The 20626-nt window shown below is 31.9% G+C and overlaps 1 protein-coding gene and 2 long non-coding RNA genes across 3 annotated transcripts in view; 2 read left to right on the top strand and 1 right to left on the bottom strand.

Annotated features, from left to right (window-relative positions):
* The first annotated feature begins 1169 nt into the window (after positions 1-1169).
* Positions 1170-6908, top strand: LOC126893386 (uncharacterized). The gene is made up of 2 exons (XR_007701161.1): positions 1170-1770; positions 1824-6908. It is a non-coding gene; the product is annotated as an uncharacterized LOC126893386 (long non-coding RNA).
* Positions 6909-7061: 153 nt separating this feature from the next.
* LOC126878663 (uncharacterized) lies at positions 7062-7728 on the bottom strand. Its single transcript, XR_007695727.1, has 2 exons — positions 7611-7728; positions 7062-7552 (listed from the first exon to the last, which is right to left on the bottom strand). It is a non-coding gene; the product is annotated as an uncharacterized LOC126878663 (long non-coding RNA).
* Positions 7729-9115: 1387 nt separating this feature from the next.
* Positions 9116-20626, top strand: part of LOC126878695 (DNA polymerase epsilon subunit 3-like) — a 29327-nt gene continuing 17816 nt past the window's right edge. The window contains exon 1 of the mRNA XM_050641558.1: positions 9116-9888. Within this exon, the coding sequence (XP_050497515.1) occupies positions 9618-9888 (271 nt within the window). The 5' untranslated portion in view covers positions 9116-9617. The remainder of the gene's footprint in view (positions 9889-20626) is intronic.

The following is a 20626-nucleotide window of genomic DNA, read 5'->3' as shown; positions in this document are numbered from 1 at the left end:
AAGCGGTAGTCCGAAAGTCAGACTACGGACGTCATCAATTGCGACGTTGCCTTTTTCTCTTCATGGCTAGTAAAGTTCGACTAGCGTCTAGAGAGCATACCAACAAATCAGGCAGATCGGTATCGATTCATACAAATCAGATTTTTCGATCACCGAAAAGTATCGAAAATCGAATCGTATTTAATATATAATTTCTTTCATTTCTTTGATTAGGATTAGACATAACCCTCTTTTCTCAGTCACTAAATAATAATAATTATTATTTTATTTATGTGCTTGTGTTTATTTATTTATATCATTGTTGTTTGTTTGGGTTTACATAATTGGACACTAAATCCATTCGGCAATTTTACGATTTTTTTACTTAGTTTTTAGTTTTAGTACTTAGTTTTTTTACTTAGATTAGTTTTTAATAGTTTTTAATGGTCATAACATTTATAACATAACATTTTTAATAATCTTACATCATCACTTTATTAGTTTTAAATAATAACATAATTCATTTTTTTAAAATATGGAATGCCCAACTTGTTGCAAAACATTTGCAAAGAATTATATTGCCCAACATATTAGAAAGTTTCATGGGGAACACCTTGCCCCAAGAGTATACAAGGTTGCTAGTAATTATACCTTTACTTGTACAGTATGCAACAAAAATTTTAACAAAAAATATAATTTAAATCAGCATATGAAATCACATGATGACATCAACGTAAATGCAAAGTCCAAAGAATGGAGAAAACAATGTGGATTGTGTGATTTCCGTGATTCCAACAAAAATCTCATAAGTCATTTTCAGATGACTCATGGAATTGAAATTGTCACTAAAACGTTGGTATTTGCTTCAGAACGTGATTTTCATGACTGGAAATTGAAATTTGAAGATGAAACTATTGCCCAGTTTGTAAAACGTTCTTCCAGATCAACAAATAAATGCAAGACTGTTCATTTTACATGCAACCGATCTGGAATGTTTAAACCAGCTTGCATTAAGAGAAAGAGGCATATTAAATTAATTGGCTCAAATAAAATTAATTCTTATTGTCCCGCTTCATTGAAATTAATTGTACAGGAGGACAATACATGCAACTTGACTCTTATAGAAACACATGTAGGTCATCAAATGGAATTAGATCATGTAAATTTGAGGAAAGAAGACAGAACAAAGATTGCTCAAAGAATTGCAACTAAAGTTCCCTTTTCAGAGATTTTGAATGAAGTAAGGGAATCTGTCACTGAATCAGATGTATACAGACGGCATCTTGTAACACGTAAAGACTTACATAACATTGAAAAGGGGTTTAACCTAAGTTCTTTTACTATCAGACATCCTAATGATGCAATCAGTGTTGAATCCTGGATTAATGAAATGAAACAAAAGCAAAATTGCATTTTGTTTTATAAACCACAAGGAGCTATACTAGATGAAGAGCCCCAATTAAAAGCAAATGATTTTGTTTTAATTATAATGACTCCTGCTCAAAAGGAATTTTTATTAAAATTTGGTTCTGATGTAATATGCATGGATGGGACACATGGCTTAAATAGTTACAATTTTGAATTGACAACACTTTTAGTTTTGGACAATCTTCGGGAAGGGTTTCCATGCAGTTTTCTTATTTCAAACCGTTCAGATAAAGAAATAATGGTATTGTTTTTAACAAAAATAAGAAATGAAACATCATTCATAAAACCAGCAATATTCATGTCTGACATGGCAGAAACTTATTATAATTCTTGGATAGAAACAATGGAAGTTCCAGAAAGAAGGTAGGAAATGTGTATTTGTATGATTTTGAAATACCTAATACTTATAATTTTAGGTTATACTGTTCGTGGCATGTCTTACGTGCATGGAGAAAGAACTTAATGAAAATAAAACTAAAAGAAAAACAGGTAGGTGTAAAGAGCTTTACTGTTCTGAATTCTTTAAAAGAGAAACATTTTAGGAGGAAGTTTTTACAACACTACGGGCGTTAATGGAAGAACGAGATGAACAAGTTTTATATAGAATGCTACAAATTTTTTTAAACTCAACAGACACAGATATTAAAGATTTCATTAAATATTTTAAAGACAATTATAGTAACAACATTAGAAATTGGGCATATGCATTCAGATTAAATTGTGGTATCAATACTAACATGCATTTAGAGAGATTGCATAAAACAATTAAATATCTGTATATGAAAGGGAAGAAGGTTAAGAGATTGGACAAAGCTATTGTTGCTCTTATGACTCTTATAAGAGATAAATTTTTTGACAAACTTATTTCCGGACATAAAGGCAAGATTTGTAGCAAAATAAAGGAAATAAGAAAAAGACATAAAGCTTCAGAATATTTATAGCTAATCATGTAATAATAAAGACTGAAAATGGTTGGAAAATACCATCAAAGAATACCAAAGAATTGTACTATGTCGAAAAAGCAGGTATAATATGTAATAATTGTCAGTTAAAATGTACAGAATGCCAAATTTGTATTCATTTCTACAAATGCACATGTCTCGATTCAGCCATAAAGTACAATATGTGTAAACATATTCATGCTGTTGCTGGTTTGATGTATAGTGAAAATATTGCTGATAATGGTAAGCATATTAAATAGTGTTTCTTTAATTTCGTTTTTCTGTTATATTTTGATTTTATATTTGGATATATGCAGGAGCCTCAAGCTGTACCTACTTCAATCCCAGACTTTTAGGAAAGATGAATTCTACTGCTACTCATCAAAAATTATACAAATAAGTATCTTTTTAAGGTTTTTGGTAGTACATAATTGGTGATGGCAAATGTACCTAATTGGTGATGGTGTATTTTGTAATTGTAGTTTTGGCTATTTTTTTACTAGACTGCTGGGAAGCTGGTTTTGGTTATTTCTTTTTTTTTTGTTATTAGATGTCCGTATGAGACATACAGAGTTTTTACAAAGAATAAGTTTTTTTTCTTTGTCTCTTATAATATATGGAGATGATATAGAATATATAATATATTCTTCCATTTGATTCTTTTAAAATCTACAATAATATTTTTTCTAGGACCACAAGAATAGAGACGGAGGCTAATGAAGTTAGTGAAAGATCTCTTATTTTACGTGAAATTAGTGGCAATAAATTAAAGTCAAAAATGGATGAGGAAAAACAGGCAGAACTAATTAGACTTAAAAAACATTTTGAACAAATTAAAACGCCAGAAGAATGGGAAATTTATAAAAAGATAATAGCTCCCTTATCGCCCACTTTAGCTGCAACAAGATCATCTGTTACGCAATTTCCAGTACTTTCAAATGAGCCTCACAATAAAAAAATTAAAGTTCAGAGGGCATTGTTCTCCACAAAGAAAAAAAGCAAAAAATCAAAAAAACAATAGAAGTGAAATGATATCTATGAATATTTATTTAAAAATTTTAAATCAATATTGTTCATCATCTTCTGATTTCCATTCACTCCTATTTAATCACCTGTTCTTGTGAATCTCTATTTCTTATGTTAGCTATGTTCTTCATAGTGTTATTCAGTTTATGGTTTCCACTCATTCTTTTTTGATATTAGTTGGTAATTTTCAGAACATATCCGTCACCCTATCATTTGTTTGCTGCAACATTGTCTTCTGTTTGGATTTTAAATTCTTTTCATGCTAGAACTTCTAGCAGACATACAGTTCAGTTGCTTTTGTACACTTTTTGTTTTCTCTTAAAGAGCTGGCATACCACCTTGGACCTTGCCATCATAAATATATGTTTTATGATGTAAAATACTATTTACCACAAAAATACCATTAGTGGACAAATTCATGTCTAGTTACTTGAAAGAACAAAAACAAGTTGAGTATAAGTGTATTATATATAGTATTAAGTATATTTTTAGAAATTAGTTTGGTGATAGTTAGAAAGTTAAAGACATAGTGATAATAGTAAAGGTAATTGTAAGGATAAATGTAACTATGGGAATAATAATATTGGTGATAATGGTGATGGTCGTAATAGTAGAAATAAAACAAAACAGAAAATTAACATTTGAACATAGAATATGAGGGCTATGTCAAATATATGCAAAAAGTATGTATGTATTATGTATACCAAGAATTAAATTTAAAATTGAAATATTAGCACTGTAGGAAAGTAGATGGAGGAAAGGAGACAATAAAAAAATTAGTTACAGATCAATATATATGTAGGAAAATAAAATAAGCCCAACAAGGAGTAGGATTCATGACATCTAGCAGCCAGCAAGACCACAGATGATAGATAATTAGGGGCTACACAAGCAGCAGTAGATGAAGAAAAGGACAATATTTATGAACGCTTGAAAAGTGAAATCATAAAAATGATATCCAGTTAATATGACATAGTATCCAGTTATGTATGGATGATTATATCACTAATGTAGCTGCAAACATACAATCAATGAATAAACAGATAATAATCGATACCAACTAAGCCTAGATATTAGCAGAGCAACAAATATGACAACATACATTAAGCAAAAACAGCAAGGTTAGTATGAATTAGAACAAATATCGAGGAAGATAAGAAGGGATACAAAGGGGTAGTAAGAGAAACTTGATGAAAACAAATAATTGAAACCATAAATGATAGTTAAACTAACAACTCAAAATGTTCTATAAAAAAACCAAAGAACAGAACATCAGTTGTAAACTATACACAAGTATAAGCAACTAGCATTAAAAATAAAAAGAAGACGTAAAGAATGAAGAGTTATTGAGAAAGAAGTAAAATGTATGTTAGATTAAGAGGAATAACTTCAAAAACAACTATTAAACAAGAAAAAAGTAGAAGATGTGGAAATAGATGAAATTAATGAAATCATGATGTAACAATAAAGCACCAGGTACAGATATAATAGCGTATAATTATGCAAAGATGAAGACAAAACAAAATGTTACAAAGTGATATACAACAAGGCAATACCACGGAATGTAACAATTCTACAGGTAAAGCTCTCTCTCAATATGTCATATAAAGTGTAATCAACTATTGTATAAAAAAGATGCAATACACAGAGTAAAACAAGTAGTGGAAAAATCATGATTACCAAATGGGAAAAGTAGCCAAACCATGAACGGGTCAAATAGGGATATTCACTATTATACTGTTTAATGTAGTGCTACAAAAGGCAATAAAGAAAATGAATAAAAGGATGATAAGATCAAGAGCTGAACAAACAGTGTCCTTTCTGGTGATATAGTTATAATAGCAAAGAGGAGAGATATGCTGGCACAAATGTTGCAAGAAGTAAGTTCTGAAGAAGCAATGATTTGACTTAAAATAAATGAACGGAACAAAAATAAATGGGAATTGATAATGATATTGAAAATAAAATAATAAAAATGGAAGTATGGAATTTCAAGAAGTAGTTAACGTTAAGTACTTAAGAGTTTTCAAATGAAATGAGCAAAAACATTTATTATTAAATGTATATGTTTATAATTTGTGGAGCCATTTTAAGTTTTATAAGAGGAACTGTGTTCTATGCATTTTCTAGATCAACACATAGTACGTACAAGTATTTCCTTATCACAGGCTTCATTCTTTTCCACCAACTGTTATTAGCTCCACATTGTAGCTTCCGATGATTAGCCGTAAATTCTTATGTAAATTAAACGTGCCATTCCAGATGAGCGATAGTGGCCAGCCACTGTTGCCAATCCACGCCACTGTTCCATTATAAAATCATGTTTCAGCCACTTTGTGCTTTGTGGATCCACAATCCACAGAGTAGCTCTGCAAAGTAGTTCATCTGTTTTTGACCTAAGTAATCCGCTGTAGACCTATCTGTATTTGTTGATGATGTACGTTGATGGATATACTTATTTTATCTCTAGTAAACCAAGTGAATGGTTATCTTAACCATATACTGTTCTCTATCAAATAAATGATGCATCTTATCCTAATTTCATAAATAATATTTTGAAAGTTCTTGTAATAACTGCCTGGTATGATCTTCAATTTTTATAGTTTTATTATAATTTTCCTAGAAAACAGTTACTTTTTAAACAAACCTTTTTTATTTTCCTAAAGTTGTTTTTTGTGACTTTCTATTTTTTTATGAGATTGCTGTGCATAAGCCATCATGTGTTTATTATGTGTCATTTTGACCATACTTAATGCAATTCTATTTACCAAGGAATTTTTAATTCTTACACACTTCTACTTCATCACTAGTTGTATTCACTCAATGTCTACCAAATAATCTTCCCATGTGCCATATAGTATGCTTTTTCGAAATCACTCGGATGATTCATTTCTGTACTCTGCTATAAATTATTCTGTTCTAAATTGTTATGCTAAGTGATTAATATAATAGACCTGGATCCCACGTATCAAAAAAATTAATTAATAGCAAGTTGAAAATTTGTTAATAGCTTAACTGTGTCTAGTCGGACAAACTTTGATGTATGGAAACACTAGAACAGGAAAAGGTTTAATTGTGGAACGTGTCATCCTGACAAGTTTATGATTGTGAAAACTAGCAGGTTGTTTTTAAGTTAATTTAATAGCAAACTTTATACAACAGATGAAAACATGTTTGTCCGACAAATATGTTGGGCATTTTAATATCTAACATCCAGCACATAGAACACGTCAAATGAGAGGAATTCTATTGGTGGTATATAGCAGTCTGATTTTTGCATGAGAGTTTAATGAAAGGGTTACAAATCAGTTGGCAGGTCTGTCCCACAAAATACATGGGACGTTTTCATAGTGTGACGTTCGAAACCTGTAACCTGTTCCAGTGTTTCCGTACATCAAGGTTTGTCCGACTAGACACTTAAGCTATTAACACATTTTCAGCTTGTTATTAATAAACTTTTTTTCGATACACGGAATCCAGGCCCATAACTCTGTTAAGTATTTTGTTTTTATGTTAATAAAGCTCTGAGATTAATTTTATTTTTCTTTTACCTTTTACTAAATCCTGTATTAAAATAAATTACTTAAAATAATTATTATTACAATAAACATTTAAATCAACCTTCATAGATTTAATATAAATAATAAAGATAATAAAAAATAAAATTAATATAATGAAAAACAAATGAAAATTTGGTATGTATTTAATGCAGTAACTACAAAATAAGACTGATTTACAAATGAAATAATAACATTAACTTCACATTCAGCCAAGACAATAACACCTTATGCTCAATTTTGATAATGTGGTCAGTAATATCAAGCTTAATTTTATTTGTTAAAATATAGAATTTGAAATTCATGTTTTCCAAAACAGTTACTAAAATGGCCATTAAAAGAAACTAGACATACAAATCTGATCTAATAATTGGACTATAATGTAGAATAAGAGCTCTAAAGTCAATATTATTGATTCCGGCAATAATGAATATTCATTTAGTTTCTAGAAGCATTCACTGAATACTTGGCTTAAATTTTTGTAATAAAAGTGTACTTGGTAGACTTTTAAAGTATGTTATCCAAAATGTATGTAATAAAGTATATGCACTTGTATTTTTCCTTTCTTCAGTTATTAGTACACAAATCTACTTTGCTTTCATATTTTGATTCTATCCCAATCTAAAATAAAAGTTTAAAAACATCAGATACAGATAGATTATAAGAGACAACTGAATACCTGTTGGGAGAAATTCCACTGACTTTTACTTTAGGGAATGCATTTTTACCTAAAACGCATAATCTAATGTGTTGCAACTAATTTAAATAATATTCTTTCTTCCATTTATTTGTCACAGGTGTTTTCGTGGAGCACATCCTGAATGTATTCTGAACTTAACCCGGATATAAATATATGCGCAAGCGTGTCTCCGAATATATTCTGAATTTGTTTCTGCACGAACAATTTCCGGATGTTTTTTGGGTTGCCTATGCCAATTGCCTAACTTTATTCTTTTATCTTTATCTACGCTAGGACAAACAACACTCCAAAACAGGAAAAGTAATTTTACATAATATTGTGGAAATGAGATCTTTCTACTTAATCTAAAATTCTGTATAAATTGTTGGTTATTAAATTGTTGCACAGTTTCCTCAAAAAAATTTGCATTTTTTGGAACATTTAAAAGTCCTACAATCTCTTCCAAATCTTCATCACTTGAACTGAGGTTCATCATCTAAAAAGTTTTTAAAAATAAGAAACTGAAATACATAATACAATTTAAAAAACCTTACCTTTTACAACATTTGTATGATAACACAACAATTCAAAATTTTAAACTTGTTAGGTTAGAAATACAATCTCGAATCTCTTAACAAAATAAATAAATTCGTCAAATCAACTTCTGCACATGTGCGGACAATAAATCCTCTCTTTAATCCCAGAACTTGTTGAACGCATTCCGAATACGTTCAGGACAAGTTGTTGCGCTCCGCGAACAGAGAACTTTTTATTCAGAGGAGGATTTTTCAACACCGCGAACAGCCAAAATTCTAATGCGCAAGCGTTCTTCCTCTGAACACGTTCAGGACGTGCTCCACGAAAACACCTTACAGAATACAACCAGGGTTGTTAACAACGCAACTGAATATTTCCGTAGATGGCGCTTCAAAAATCCGTAGAAATCCGTAGTGCAGAAATCTGACAGAAAATGACACTTGGCAGACCAAAAAAAGAAGAAGAATGACACTTGACAGACAAAAAAGAAGAAGAATGATGCTTGACAGACCAAAAAAAGAAGAAGAATGACACTTGACAGACCAAAAAGAAGAATGGTGACACTTGATAGACCAAAAAAGAAGAAGAATGGCACTTGACAGACCAAAAAAGAAGAAGAATGTTACTTGATAGACCAAAAAAGAAGAAGAATGACACCTTAAGAGTAAAAAATCCTCATTTTAGCTTCTTGATGGCTGCAGCTGAAAAATCCGTAGAAATGTGGTCGATATCCGAAAATCCGAAATAATTTCGAAAATCCGTAGATCTACGGAAAAATCCGTAGAGTTAACAACCCTGAATACAACTACCTTTAATTTAGGTTATGTTATTGTTCTCCCGATGACATATCCGAGCTCGAGCTACTAAATTCAATTCGATTATATCGATCTGAATTTGATATCGATACGGAATCGCCTGATTTGTTGGTATGCTGTCTAGACGCAAGTGTAAAGTTCGGTGGTAAAGTAAAGGTGGCTATGACTGGGTAAATGATTAAAAAAAATCGAAACCCAAAAAAAAAGGAAGAGGAACTGTAATTGTGACGTCACTTTCACGTACTTCCTGAGTATGCTCAAACTTGGCATAATACACGTGTAAATGAAATGATTTATTCAACGTTTTACGAATGGTTTTACGGCTTCGAAATCAAAATGATAAATTAATTGTTTTCCTTTAGTTATCGTCCATCTTTTAGATTTCGAGCGCTCTCTGTCGGAATTGGATTTTGGGAATAAGCTGTCCCACAAAGGTCCCACATCACTAACCTACAAAAAGAAGAAGTAAATAAATAATGAATAATAATGAGGTTAATTTTTGGTGGGAAAATCATCACACACATTGACACACATGAGATCATGAGATGAAACGTCTAACAAACAAACTGTTTTACTGTTTTGTTATTTGTTGACTTGTTTATAATCTGAAACTCGTTAAATTAGCACAAAATACTTCTTCGGAAAAGTCTTAATTATGGCAGAGAGACTGGAAGATTTAAATTTACCTAATAATACAGTACAGAAAATTATTAAGGAGGCACTTCCTGATTCTGTGAATATAGGAAAAGATGCAAGATCTGCTTTGTCCAGAGCTGCATCAGTGTTTGTTTTATATGTTACTTCTCAAGCATCTAATGAAGCCCAAAAAAATAGCAGAAAGACGTTAATGGCCGGCGACGTTTTAAAGGCATTACAAGATTTGGAGTTTGAAAATTTTATAGAACCTTTAGAAGACATTTTAAAAGGTAAGTATCCATATTCATTATAAATTACACTAACCTTTCAGTGCTAAAGTATGGTCTTACTGACGGAGTTAATCTATTCATATCGATAATTATCTGTTGGGATATTCGGCTAGATCATTCAAAAGCTTCATATTTTACCTAACTTTTGTTAGTTTTAAAAGATTGCTGAACTTGATGCATAGTTCGTTTGTCACACAAAATTTCGGTCTCAGATGGATGTTAGCTTTTGTGGCTGTACTAAAGGTAAGAATTGTAACTTTTAGGGTTGTTTTTTAGTGAATAAAATATTACTTCTTAGAAATGAAGACCACAGGGAAAGAACTTGATAACTCCAATTTTTGACATTTCTCATTTTTAATACCACTTTGTAGCTTTAATTACACATGGTTTCCAAAAGTAACACAATACAGAGTAATAACTTGATAAGTCAAAAGATATAAAAGTTTAAAAGAAACCATGTACAGGAAAAGAACTTGACATGTCCATTCCAAACAGGGGAAAACGTTGATAAGTCCAGGGAATCCTAATGGTTGGCAACAATAACAATGGCATGCAACATTGGGTACCTCCAGCATAGACATATTAACGATAGACCAGGCTAGGGATATGCCACTCAATGCATCAGGGTGTAACACCAATATCAAGTACAGTGGTCTAGCTATCTTTGTTGTATGAGCGTGAGCATATCTACCAAGAGATGGGAGTAATAGAATGACACAGACACAGAGGAAGCAGCTATCATATGCTAGAGAGAGAAAGCTAAGCACAGGTAGAGAGAGAAAGATAGACCACCGACCCGAACTGCTCCACTTTACGCTATTTTTTGGAACTTGCCTAATCTATGTGTTATTATATCTATGACCACCAGTCTCTTAAAGATTTTTGTGGCATTAAAACAAAGTACAGTTGTTACTCCTGTAATAAATTTATGTGCTCAGAACACATAAAGGCTGTAATGTGTAATGTGTGGAATGTTCAGAAAAAGATTGAGATTTTTTAATTTTAAAGTTACCTTGTATTATTAGAATTGTTTAACTGTGATTATTGTAAGAGGATAAATTCATCTTTAGTTTGAATATAATTGAGCAGTTTAAGCTGAGAAAATTTCCGAAGGGCTTTAAATTACAGAAAACGGTGCTGCTAAACATAATAAGATATGCCCTAAATGAAAAATGATTCGTCTCCTGTAAAATCATCATCTTGCCACTTACGAGTTCCTGCCTTTCCACCGTCGTTGTTTTTGTTAAGGAATTATTTTTGTCAAAATAAATATTAATATAATTTTTAGCTAAAACTGCATTTATTTTAAATAAAAAGGTATTTAACATATTGACAGACACTGCGTCAAATTTATAAGCAAGTGTGACACTATACAATAGGGAAATTGCTGCATTTCTTTTAGCGCGTTTAGTATATGGAAACAATGTGGTTTTTAACATTTTTTGTAAACATGGACCATGACCATGTACCTATGTCGTGTCACATAGGTATCATATGCATGTATTGTAGATGTATTTTGTAGATGGACAGCTCGTTATTTTATAAATGTCCTCTATAGACGTTGTGTCACATTACATCAATAGAAATTAGATGTCTATAGACGCTCTGTCCTTCAACATTTTAATAAGGCCCTTGAAGTAATTAAATCTTAAAAATTTGTAAAATTTATTGTACTAAAGCATGTTTAAATACAAGGTCCCAGAGACAGACATTAGCACTTACGTCAAAATAATTCGTGTTAGCACTGAAGGGTTAAAGGATTGTGATCTAGTCATTACACAAATTTCATGATAATAATTGTTGGTAGCCCTCTAAGAAATATCAACAAGTAAAGCAATCCTCTACATTTAATATCTATTTGGTCAGTGGTTAGTTTCAGGAGCATTTTTTTTATTTATTTATTGACTGGATACCACCCAATTAAATATATACATAAAATATTACAATAATTATTATCTAGTGATACCTACATTAAACATAAATATTTATTATTTATTGACGGACCGAAGTCCATTAGTACTTGATACAATTAAAATGTCACACAAATTAGAAAAACAAACCAAAATAAGATCTAGTAGGTACAAAATAATTGGTAAATACATAACAAACAATAATAAAAAAATAAAATTACTTGCTCTCATTTAACAATTGAGAGCTAGTCCTATAATATAAAGTACAGTGGAACCTCGATAAGTCGGCCCCCGATAACCCGGAAGTCCGGCTAACCCGGACCGATTTTCATCAGACAAACATTTCAACAATAAAAATGTAGGTATTATGTTAAAACATTTTATCTGTAGCCGCTTCTGGAATGTCTTAAAAATATCGAGTTTCATTGATAAAACTTGGCTTGGACCATAATATAATATTTGAGAGATAATGGGTATTTGTGTATGTAATTTGAACTATACAGTAAAAATGACTCATGGCACACGGCGGCAGATCATTATCCATTATCGGGCTATCGCAAACAACAGGCACCTTTTATTCCTTTATTTATTTTCAACTGTCTTTTAAAAAATTATTTTTAGAACAATGGTCTTTTAAACTTTAAACAATGAAAGAGCCACTGTTCTTAAATAACATAACATCGTTCAATGGCAGACGAAATTGATACAACCGAAACTGACTGAGTTTTTTTTTACCTAGAAATGAACAATACTCTATCTATACTGTCTATAGTCTATACTTTACTCTATACAACATACAACTATAATAGGTAAGTTAGATGTGTACTGTGCATATATATTTCATGTTATTTTAATTATAACGGACTTTATCTATAAGTATATCGTATTTTATTAATTTTTACAATGCTCTCCGGCTAACCCGGATTTTCGATAACCCGGATCGGCCGCGGTCCCGATTAATCCGAGTTATCGAGGTTCCACTGTAATAAAATCTAAATATCTAAAACATTTTGCAATTGACAAATACAACTTATCTTAGAACAAAGACAATAACAGTAATTGACAAATCAGTCTTGAAATTAGAACATTAATTTATTTATTTATTTTATATTAAGTTAAATATAAGTGTAATTGTGTGGAAAACACAGTAAAGTTGTTCATAAAGAAATCAATATGCGGAGATAATGTGTTTGCTAATTTAATAGTTTTACAGAGATAGGAACTTGAACCATAGTTTGTACGGTTAATGACTTCGTGGAAGGTGGTCACAGAACGGGTGGTTCTTGAAGGTACAAGTAGACCAATTTTATTTAAGAGTGAGATACAGAATTTATGACCATGAATTAAGTTATATAAGAAGCAAAGATCTTTATGTTGGCGATGACTCTGTAATGAGTCAAGTCGAATAATTTGCAGTAAAGACTCATAACTTTGACCAGTGAGATGCATCTTATAAGCATAATAACGTAAGAATTTACGCAGAACTTGTTCGATTTTATTAATGTGACAATTATATTGAGGTGACCAAACACATGATGCATAATCTAAATGTGGTCTAACCAAAGAACAATAAAGTAGTTTTAAAGAACAACCAGTTGTAAAGTCATAGCTACATCTTTTAACAAATCCAAGCATCTTTAATGACTTAGAAACCATGCTATTAATGTGTAGGTTAAAATTCAAGTTAGTGTCAAGAATAACACCCAGATCTATAACTGAGTCAACTAATTGTAACCTAGTGTCCCGTACATAGTAAGAATTATTCTCAAAGTTTCTTAGTCGAGTAAAAGTTATAGCATGGCATTTTTTGCATTTGAGTCCATACCATTAAGTGAGCACCATTCCACAAGACCATTAACATCTGATTGCAAATTGTAGTGATCCAAATCAGAGGTAATTATGTGAAATAATTTAAGGTCATCAGCAAATAGAAGAAATTGAGCAAAATTGAAACTTTTATTTATGTCATTTATAAATAAATTAAAAAGGATAGGTCCTAAGTGGGAGCCTTGAGGTACCCCCGATTTAACTATAATTTCATTAGAGAAATAATTCTTAATACGAATTATCTGCCTTCTATCTAATAGATAATTTCGAATCCAACTAAGTAGAGGATCAGAGAAACCTAACTGTTCGATCTTATGTAACAATAACGTATGGTTGACCCTATCGAATGCCTTGGAAAAATCTGTATAAATCGCATCTACCTATTGTTTGCTTTCCAATGCTTCATTTAAGAAGGAGGTATAATTTAACAAGTTCATTTCAGTTGATCTCCCCATAACAAAACCATACTGTTGTTCAATGATTACATTTTGTATAGTAGGCTTAATTTTGTCACATATTAAACTCTCGAACAGTTTAGGTATAGTATTAAGGATACTAATAGGTCTGTAGCTCTGAACCCTGCTTCTATCGCCATTCTTGAATATCAGTTATGTTGAAACTAGTGTTAGCCCTTGCACTATTTGGAATAGGACATTCGTCCTCACTATACACTGCAGCCAAGTTCTGAGCAAACATCTTGGCTATGGTAGGACCATCGGAACTGGTTTGGCCATTATGGTTTAAAGTGATCGGAATGCTATTATTGCTCCTTTTAGAATGTACGAACCTCCAGAAGCTTTTAATGTTACTGGGAAGTGTATGTTCAATGTTTGCTACAAACTGATTGTATGCTTGACCTGATAAGGACTTGAATATCGACCTTAATCTAGAAAATTCATTATAGTCTTGAGGTAACCTGGTTCCTTTAAATTATGAGCTTTCTTTTTAGCAATGATGGAGTTTCTTAACTCTTGGGTCTACCATTTAGGAAAATTGCAGGTATAAAACTTTTTCATTGGTACATAAACATTGATAGCGCCATATAAGACATAAATTTTATTGACCATATCATCTAAACTTTTGTCTGAAAATTTCATCCCAGTATATTGTGTCTAAGTAATCAGAAATACCTTCAAATTTGCTGATTTAAAGTCGTAGAAAAAGCCTTCAGCTTTCATTTCATCAGTTAAAACATCTCCGCGGTTTAAATTAAAGCATAAAGGAGGGTGGAAACTATCGAGGTCAACTAATCCGTCATCAGCTTCTGCGACAATGCAATTTTCATCATGAACCAAAACTAGATCAAGTAATGAGTTTACATTATTATAGATGTTATTGCGTTGGAAAAGATTTTGATAGGAACATATATGATTCATAATATTTATAGCATCTTCTTCGATTAAAGGAATGCCTGGAGCAGGAATTGCTGTAGAACAAAAATTATCATGAGACCCAGAACAGTGCAGGTTGAAGTCCCCTGAAATACAGAAATGAGAGGTGGGAAATGTATTTGAAAGATTATCGATACTGTTATTGAAAGAGATATATTTTTCTAAAGCAGATTTAGGAGGAAAATAAAGCGCACCCACAATAAGCGGACAATTAGTACTGCCTACAGCCACATATATTTGTTCTATACCTGGAAAAGATTCCAGCAGTCTACTAGGGATAGTTGAGCGTACTGCAATTAGAACTCCCCCCCCTCTGCTCGCAGTACTAGTGAGGTGAGAACGGTCCTTTCTATATAAGTATTACATAATCAGTAAGATCAAGTTCTGAGTCAAATATTTGGTCATTTAACCAAGTTTCAGTAAATATAATTATATCATAATAAACTCCATGCGAATTGTTTCTAATAACACGAAGTTTAGTGCGCAATCCACGGCAATTTTGATAAAAGATAGAAAAAGGAGACTTATGAAGATGGTTAAAACTTAGTTTTTTGTAACAATTTGAGGTACACCACGAATGTACTTATTATTAAATTTTATTCACCCTTGGAAGTCCGGTCTTGTAGTTTCGTCTTCATATTTTTCTCATAAGCTTGCTATTTTGGAGTTAGATCAGGATTTATGAATACATGCGAACCTTTTAATGCGGCCTTTTAATATAGTTTGGACATCATAATTACTGGGTAAGACAACTTTAAGGCTTCTGTTACCAGACTTATTATTCTTTCCTACTCTAACAGCCTTTTGAATAGGTATGGGCTCATTGGTAATTTTCATAAAAACTGACTTTACTGCTTCCATATCGTTGTTGGATTCAGGCATATTAAAGATCATCAAATTATTTGAGCGTTGTTGACGTTCATAAATTTCTGCAAGAGTATTTTCATCCAACGAACTATTCCCTTTTAAATTGCTTTTTAATATTTCAAGTTCATTTTTTAGTTACTTGGTTTCCTTATCTTTTTCTTTCCTCAACTGCTTAATATCATTTTTGATGGTATTCACTTCTATGTTTAGTTTGTCAATCTGTTGCAATAAAACAGGTATTTTCTTAAATGCCGATCGACATTCAAGACAAAAATATACTATAGTCTTTTTCTGGATAACTACGGCTCTCAATTCTGATGCACATAGACCAGTGCAATTATCGGTGGCATGCATTGTTACATGACAGCTATCGCAAGTAGCGGTTTTGTCTTCATCCTCCAAAGAATTTTTACAAGTTGAACATTTACTGACCATAATTGTTACTGTTTAATAATATTCAAATACTGGCCTATGAAACTTGAATAAATCGAGTTTTTGTCTGCTAATGAGGTTTTACAGTTTTTGTTATATGTTTATAAATTCTGTAGGAAGTAATGACATCAAATTGATGCCCAGAAGACACAATTTGGAAAATTCAACAATGGATCTTGTACAGAATTTCATAGTTTCCTTTGATATAAAAATCAATGTTTATTTTGAAGGATTTACCAACAGAAGACAGGATTTTGAGGAGCACTTTTTACACATCAACTCACTTCAACTTATCAAGTAAAACGTAGTGAATATAGTGAATATGACAAAAATTAGCGATGCAGCCATATAGAAAAAACAAATATTAAATAAGATTAAAATAAGATAAAGCACATAACAATACAAATCACCTAAATTACAAACATTTTTTTACACATTGTCTACAATAATGTTCGGAAGCGCACAGCAACAAATAGAAGTCTATTCTATTTCCATTCAGAATGATTCTACTCAGTGGAGAATGCCTACCAAAGTTGCAGCAATGAAATTTCATTGCAAAATTTTGAGATGATCTAGTGACTCTAGAGGGAACATTAAAATCAATTAGATACAGTAGATAGTAGATCATTGCAATTTATTTTAGAATTCAATAGTTTATGTAGAAACAAAACATCAGCATAAATCCGTCTAGAAGGTAGCTTAGGAAGGTTTAATGTATTTCTAATTTCTGAGTAGGAATGGTCACTTAAAGGTTTGTGTAATTTAAAACTTAAATACTCACCTAATGAATTTATTTGGAACTTTTTCGAGCTTGGCTATTTAGAGTGGGTGACCAAACAACTGAGCAATACTCAAGAACAGATCTAACTAGGGAATTATAAATCAGTCTGATGGAATTAATGTTGTGCAAACATCTAGAAGTTCTAATAATGAAGCCTAACATTTTAAATGCCTGGTTATTCACATAATCAACATGAGCACAAAAATTTAGTTTGGAATCTAATTGAACACCTAGATCTCTCAGTTGATACAGCCTTCAGTGGTTCTTCATCTAGTTTGTAATTATAAAAGAGGCTGTTAATTCTTCTACAGAAACTAATAACGTGACATTTTCCAACATTAATGCTCATTTGGTTCAATTTGCACCATGTCATAATTTTATTAATATCAATTATAAAATAATAATAATATCGTATGGCATTTTTGCCGGGGAGATCCTTTCGGATAGTTCCGGCGCCATTTACATCTTTAACCCTGTTTTAAGTAACTAGTGCCGATGTACACTAGCCCAGGGGGACCGACGGCTTTACGTGCTCTCCGAGGCACGGTGAGACGGCTCGTGTCATTATTGGAAATGAAAATGGTTTGTCTTTGGCAGGGCTCGAACCCACGTCTACTGGCGTATGAGGCCAGCGTTTAATATCAATTTGAAGTATTTCACAATCTGAGATGGATTCGATAATTCTAAAGATTTTTAATCGGCAGCAAATAGCAGAAATTTAGAGTTAATTTGAGATTTAATGTCATTAACAAATATATTAAAAAGGAAAGGCCCTAAGTGGCTTCCTTGTGGAACACCAGATGTTACGGAAATTTTACTAGATTGAAGTGTTTTATCTTAACAAACTGTAATCTGCTAGTTAGGTAACTACACAGCCAGTTATACAGATTGCCTGTAAATCCAATAGCTTTAAGCTTGTTACACAATAATTTATGATTAACGATGTCAAATGCTTTAGAGAAATCTGTATAAATAGCATCTACCTGTAGTCTCCTTTCCAAAGCATCAGATATGTATTGTGTGAAGAGTAAGAAATTTGCCGAAGTTGATCTACCTGGAAGAAAACCATGTTGCTCTTCAATTAGTACATTGCATCACATGGTGCATTACATACATACATAATCATTTCTCTTTTACCGTTAGGTGTCAATGGAGGGACTTCTAGCCTTCGATGAATTTTCTCCAATATGTCCTGTTCTTTGTCATTTGTATTGCTTCTTGCCAAGATTTGCCCTTATTTTGTAATATATCTGCTATGTCGCTGTTCCACTCTTTTATTGGTCTGCCTCTTCTGTTTTTCTCTATTGGTTTAGCTTCCCACACTCTTTTCACATGTCTGTTACTGTCCATTTGTGTTAAATGATGTAAAGATGCTAATGTTTCTCCTTTATTGTGCCAAGTAACATTTGTCAACTGTTACTGGTGATCAATTCCTGGATTATAAATTTTTATTTGTAGTCTAATACAAATTGGCATTTGTTGTTTTTAAATTTCATTCCATTAATCACTCTTAAAATAACACTTAAACGATACTAAACCTGGTTGTTTTAACCCATTAACACCAAGTTTTTTTTTCAAATTTCAAAATTTTAGTTATACATAATTATCAGTTACATATCTTATTCTTAATCAGGAAATATTCATGAAATTAATTTCCGTCTTTGCATTTTTGAATTATGACCAATCCTATAGATACGAAGCTGGGCGTTAGGGTTATCATAATAGAACGTATGTATGAATAAGTTTAAAACAGTTACGAGAATTTAAATTTTTATTTATATGTAATAAAAACAAGTTTATTTTTTATGAAACTGTATAAATATTAGTATTTATTCATACAAAATTGTACAGTATATGTACACTTATAAATAAAGAAGAATAAATAAAACTGTGTTATTTTTTTTCACTACTTTAGGAACTAGAGTAGAGTAGAGTAAATTTTTATTTGCATAAACTTTTAACATAATTGAGCAAATAACGTTACATTGCTAATAATCACATATTAAAAAATATTACTAATAATCACATATTAAAAAAATATATATTAACAATACACTAAAATATACAAACAATACAAATTACATATATGCTGATCAAGGCTGATAGGCCAGGTACTCCACCACAGTATAGGGCTCAATGTTAACCAGGTGTTGAAAAACCGTTCTTTTAAAAGCTTTATAGCTTGTTTCCCGTTGAATGTCAGATGGTAGACTATTGTAAAATTTAACACACGCATACAAAGGACTTCTCTCTGTTAGGGACAATCTGTGAAGTGAAATATTCAAATTAAGGCTTCTTGTGTTATATTCATGATTTGGTAGCAGGTTTTTGGTAGCATTTGGTAGTTTGCATAATATACCGATAGTAAGACTCCCTGGTCTAGATAGCTTTTCAAAACTCTTAATGAGTAGCAGGCTCTATTTAGTTTTTTTGTCGCATTTTTTATTTGTGCCCCCCAATTCAAGTTCTGGTCAATATGAAGACCAAGAAACTTAACTGATCTAGAAGGTTCTGTGTTTTGGGATAAAAGATTGACTGTATCTGGGAACTCTTTTCGTGATTAGCTGGTTCTAAAGTAAACAAATACTGTCTTATCAGTATTAAGCACCAGCCTATTTCCACTGAACCACTGTTCAGCCTTGTCCAGAGTTTGTTCTGCCACTGTGAGGAGTGTTTCTAATGTTTCTTCCCAAAATAGCACGTTTGAGTCATCAGCAAAGTTTACAAGGTTTGAGGAACCACTAATCACCGCATTTGGCAGGTCGTTTATATAGACCAAAAAGAGAAAAAGCCCTAAAACGCTCCCCTGTGGTATACCTAATTTTAAGTTTATCGGTTCAGAGTAAACCTTACATCCCCGTTTCTCCAAGCATACTTTTTGTGATCTATCTGTAAGAAATGATTTTATCCATTTCAATGCTGGTCCCTGTATTCCATAATATAATTTTTGCAATAGGAGAGCATGATCTAGGCTCTAGTTTTTGCCTCTAGTCTAGGCTTTTGACTCTAGTTTTTCTAAAATTTTTGATATAAAATCATAGGTAGCTGTCTCAACTGACCTCCCTGCAAGGAAACCGTGCTGCGAACTACTAAATAAGTTGTTTGTAGTAAAAAAGTTTTGTAGTCTGATTGCTTTTTCGAATATTTTTGAGAATGATGGAAGAAGCAGCGCCGGTTTAACCAGGGGTCTTTTGGGTGCTGTAGCACCGGGCGGTTGAAGGTTCTAGGGCGGTACGCGCGAAGCGCGTGCCGTTCCGAAATTATATGATTATGGTAAAATAAAATTTGCATACAAATCCACATGATATAATAATAAAAAATTTTCTGGTTTATCATTAACTTGAAAACTTAACAATAATTTATAAATAAATAATTATTATTAACGTCGACGTACCTATATGGTTTATGCACTGTGTTCAGTTTATGTTATCTAAATGTCAGATAACGTACAAACATGCCGCGCGCCGTAAAATTATATCATTTTACAGCGTTTAAGAATATAATTAGACCAGTAAGAATCTGTTTTTAGG

Source organism: Diabrotica virgifera, chromosome 10 (genome assembly GCF_917563875.1).
Source record: "Diabrotica virgifera virgifera chromosome 10, PGI_DIABVI_V3a".
Taxonomy (NCBI): domain Eukaryota; kingdom Metazoa; phylum Arthropoda; class Insecta; order Coleoptera; family Chrysomelidae; genus Diabrotica; species Diabrotica virgifera.
Note: the sequence above shows the minus strand (reverse complement) of the source record. Positions and strands in the feature narration are given on the sequence as shown.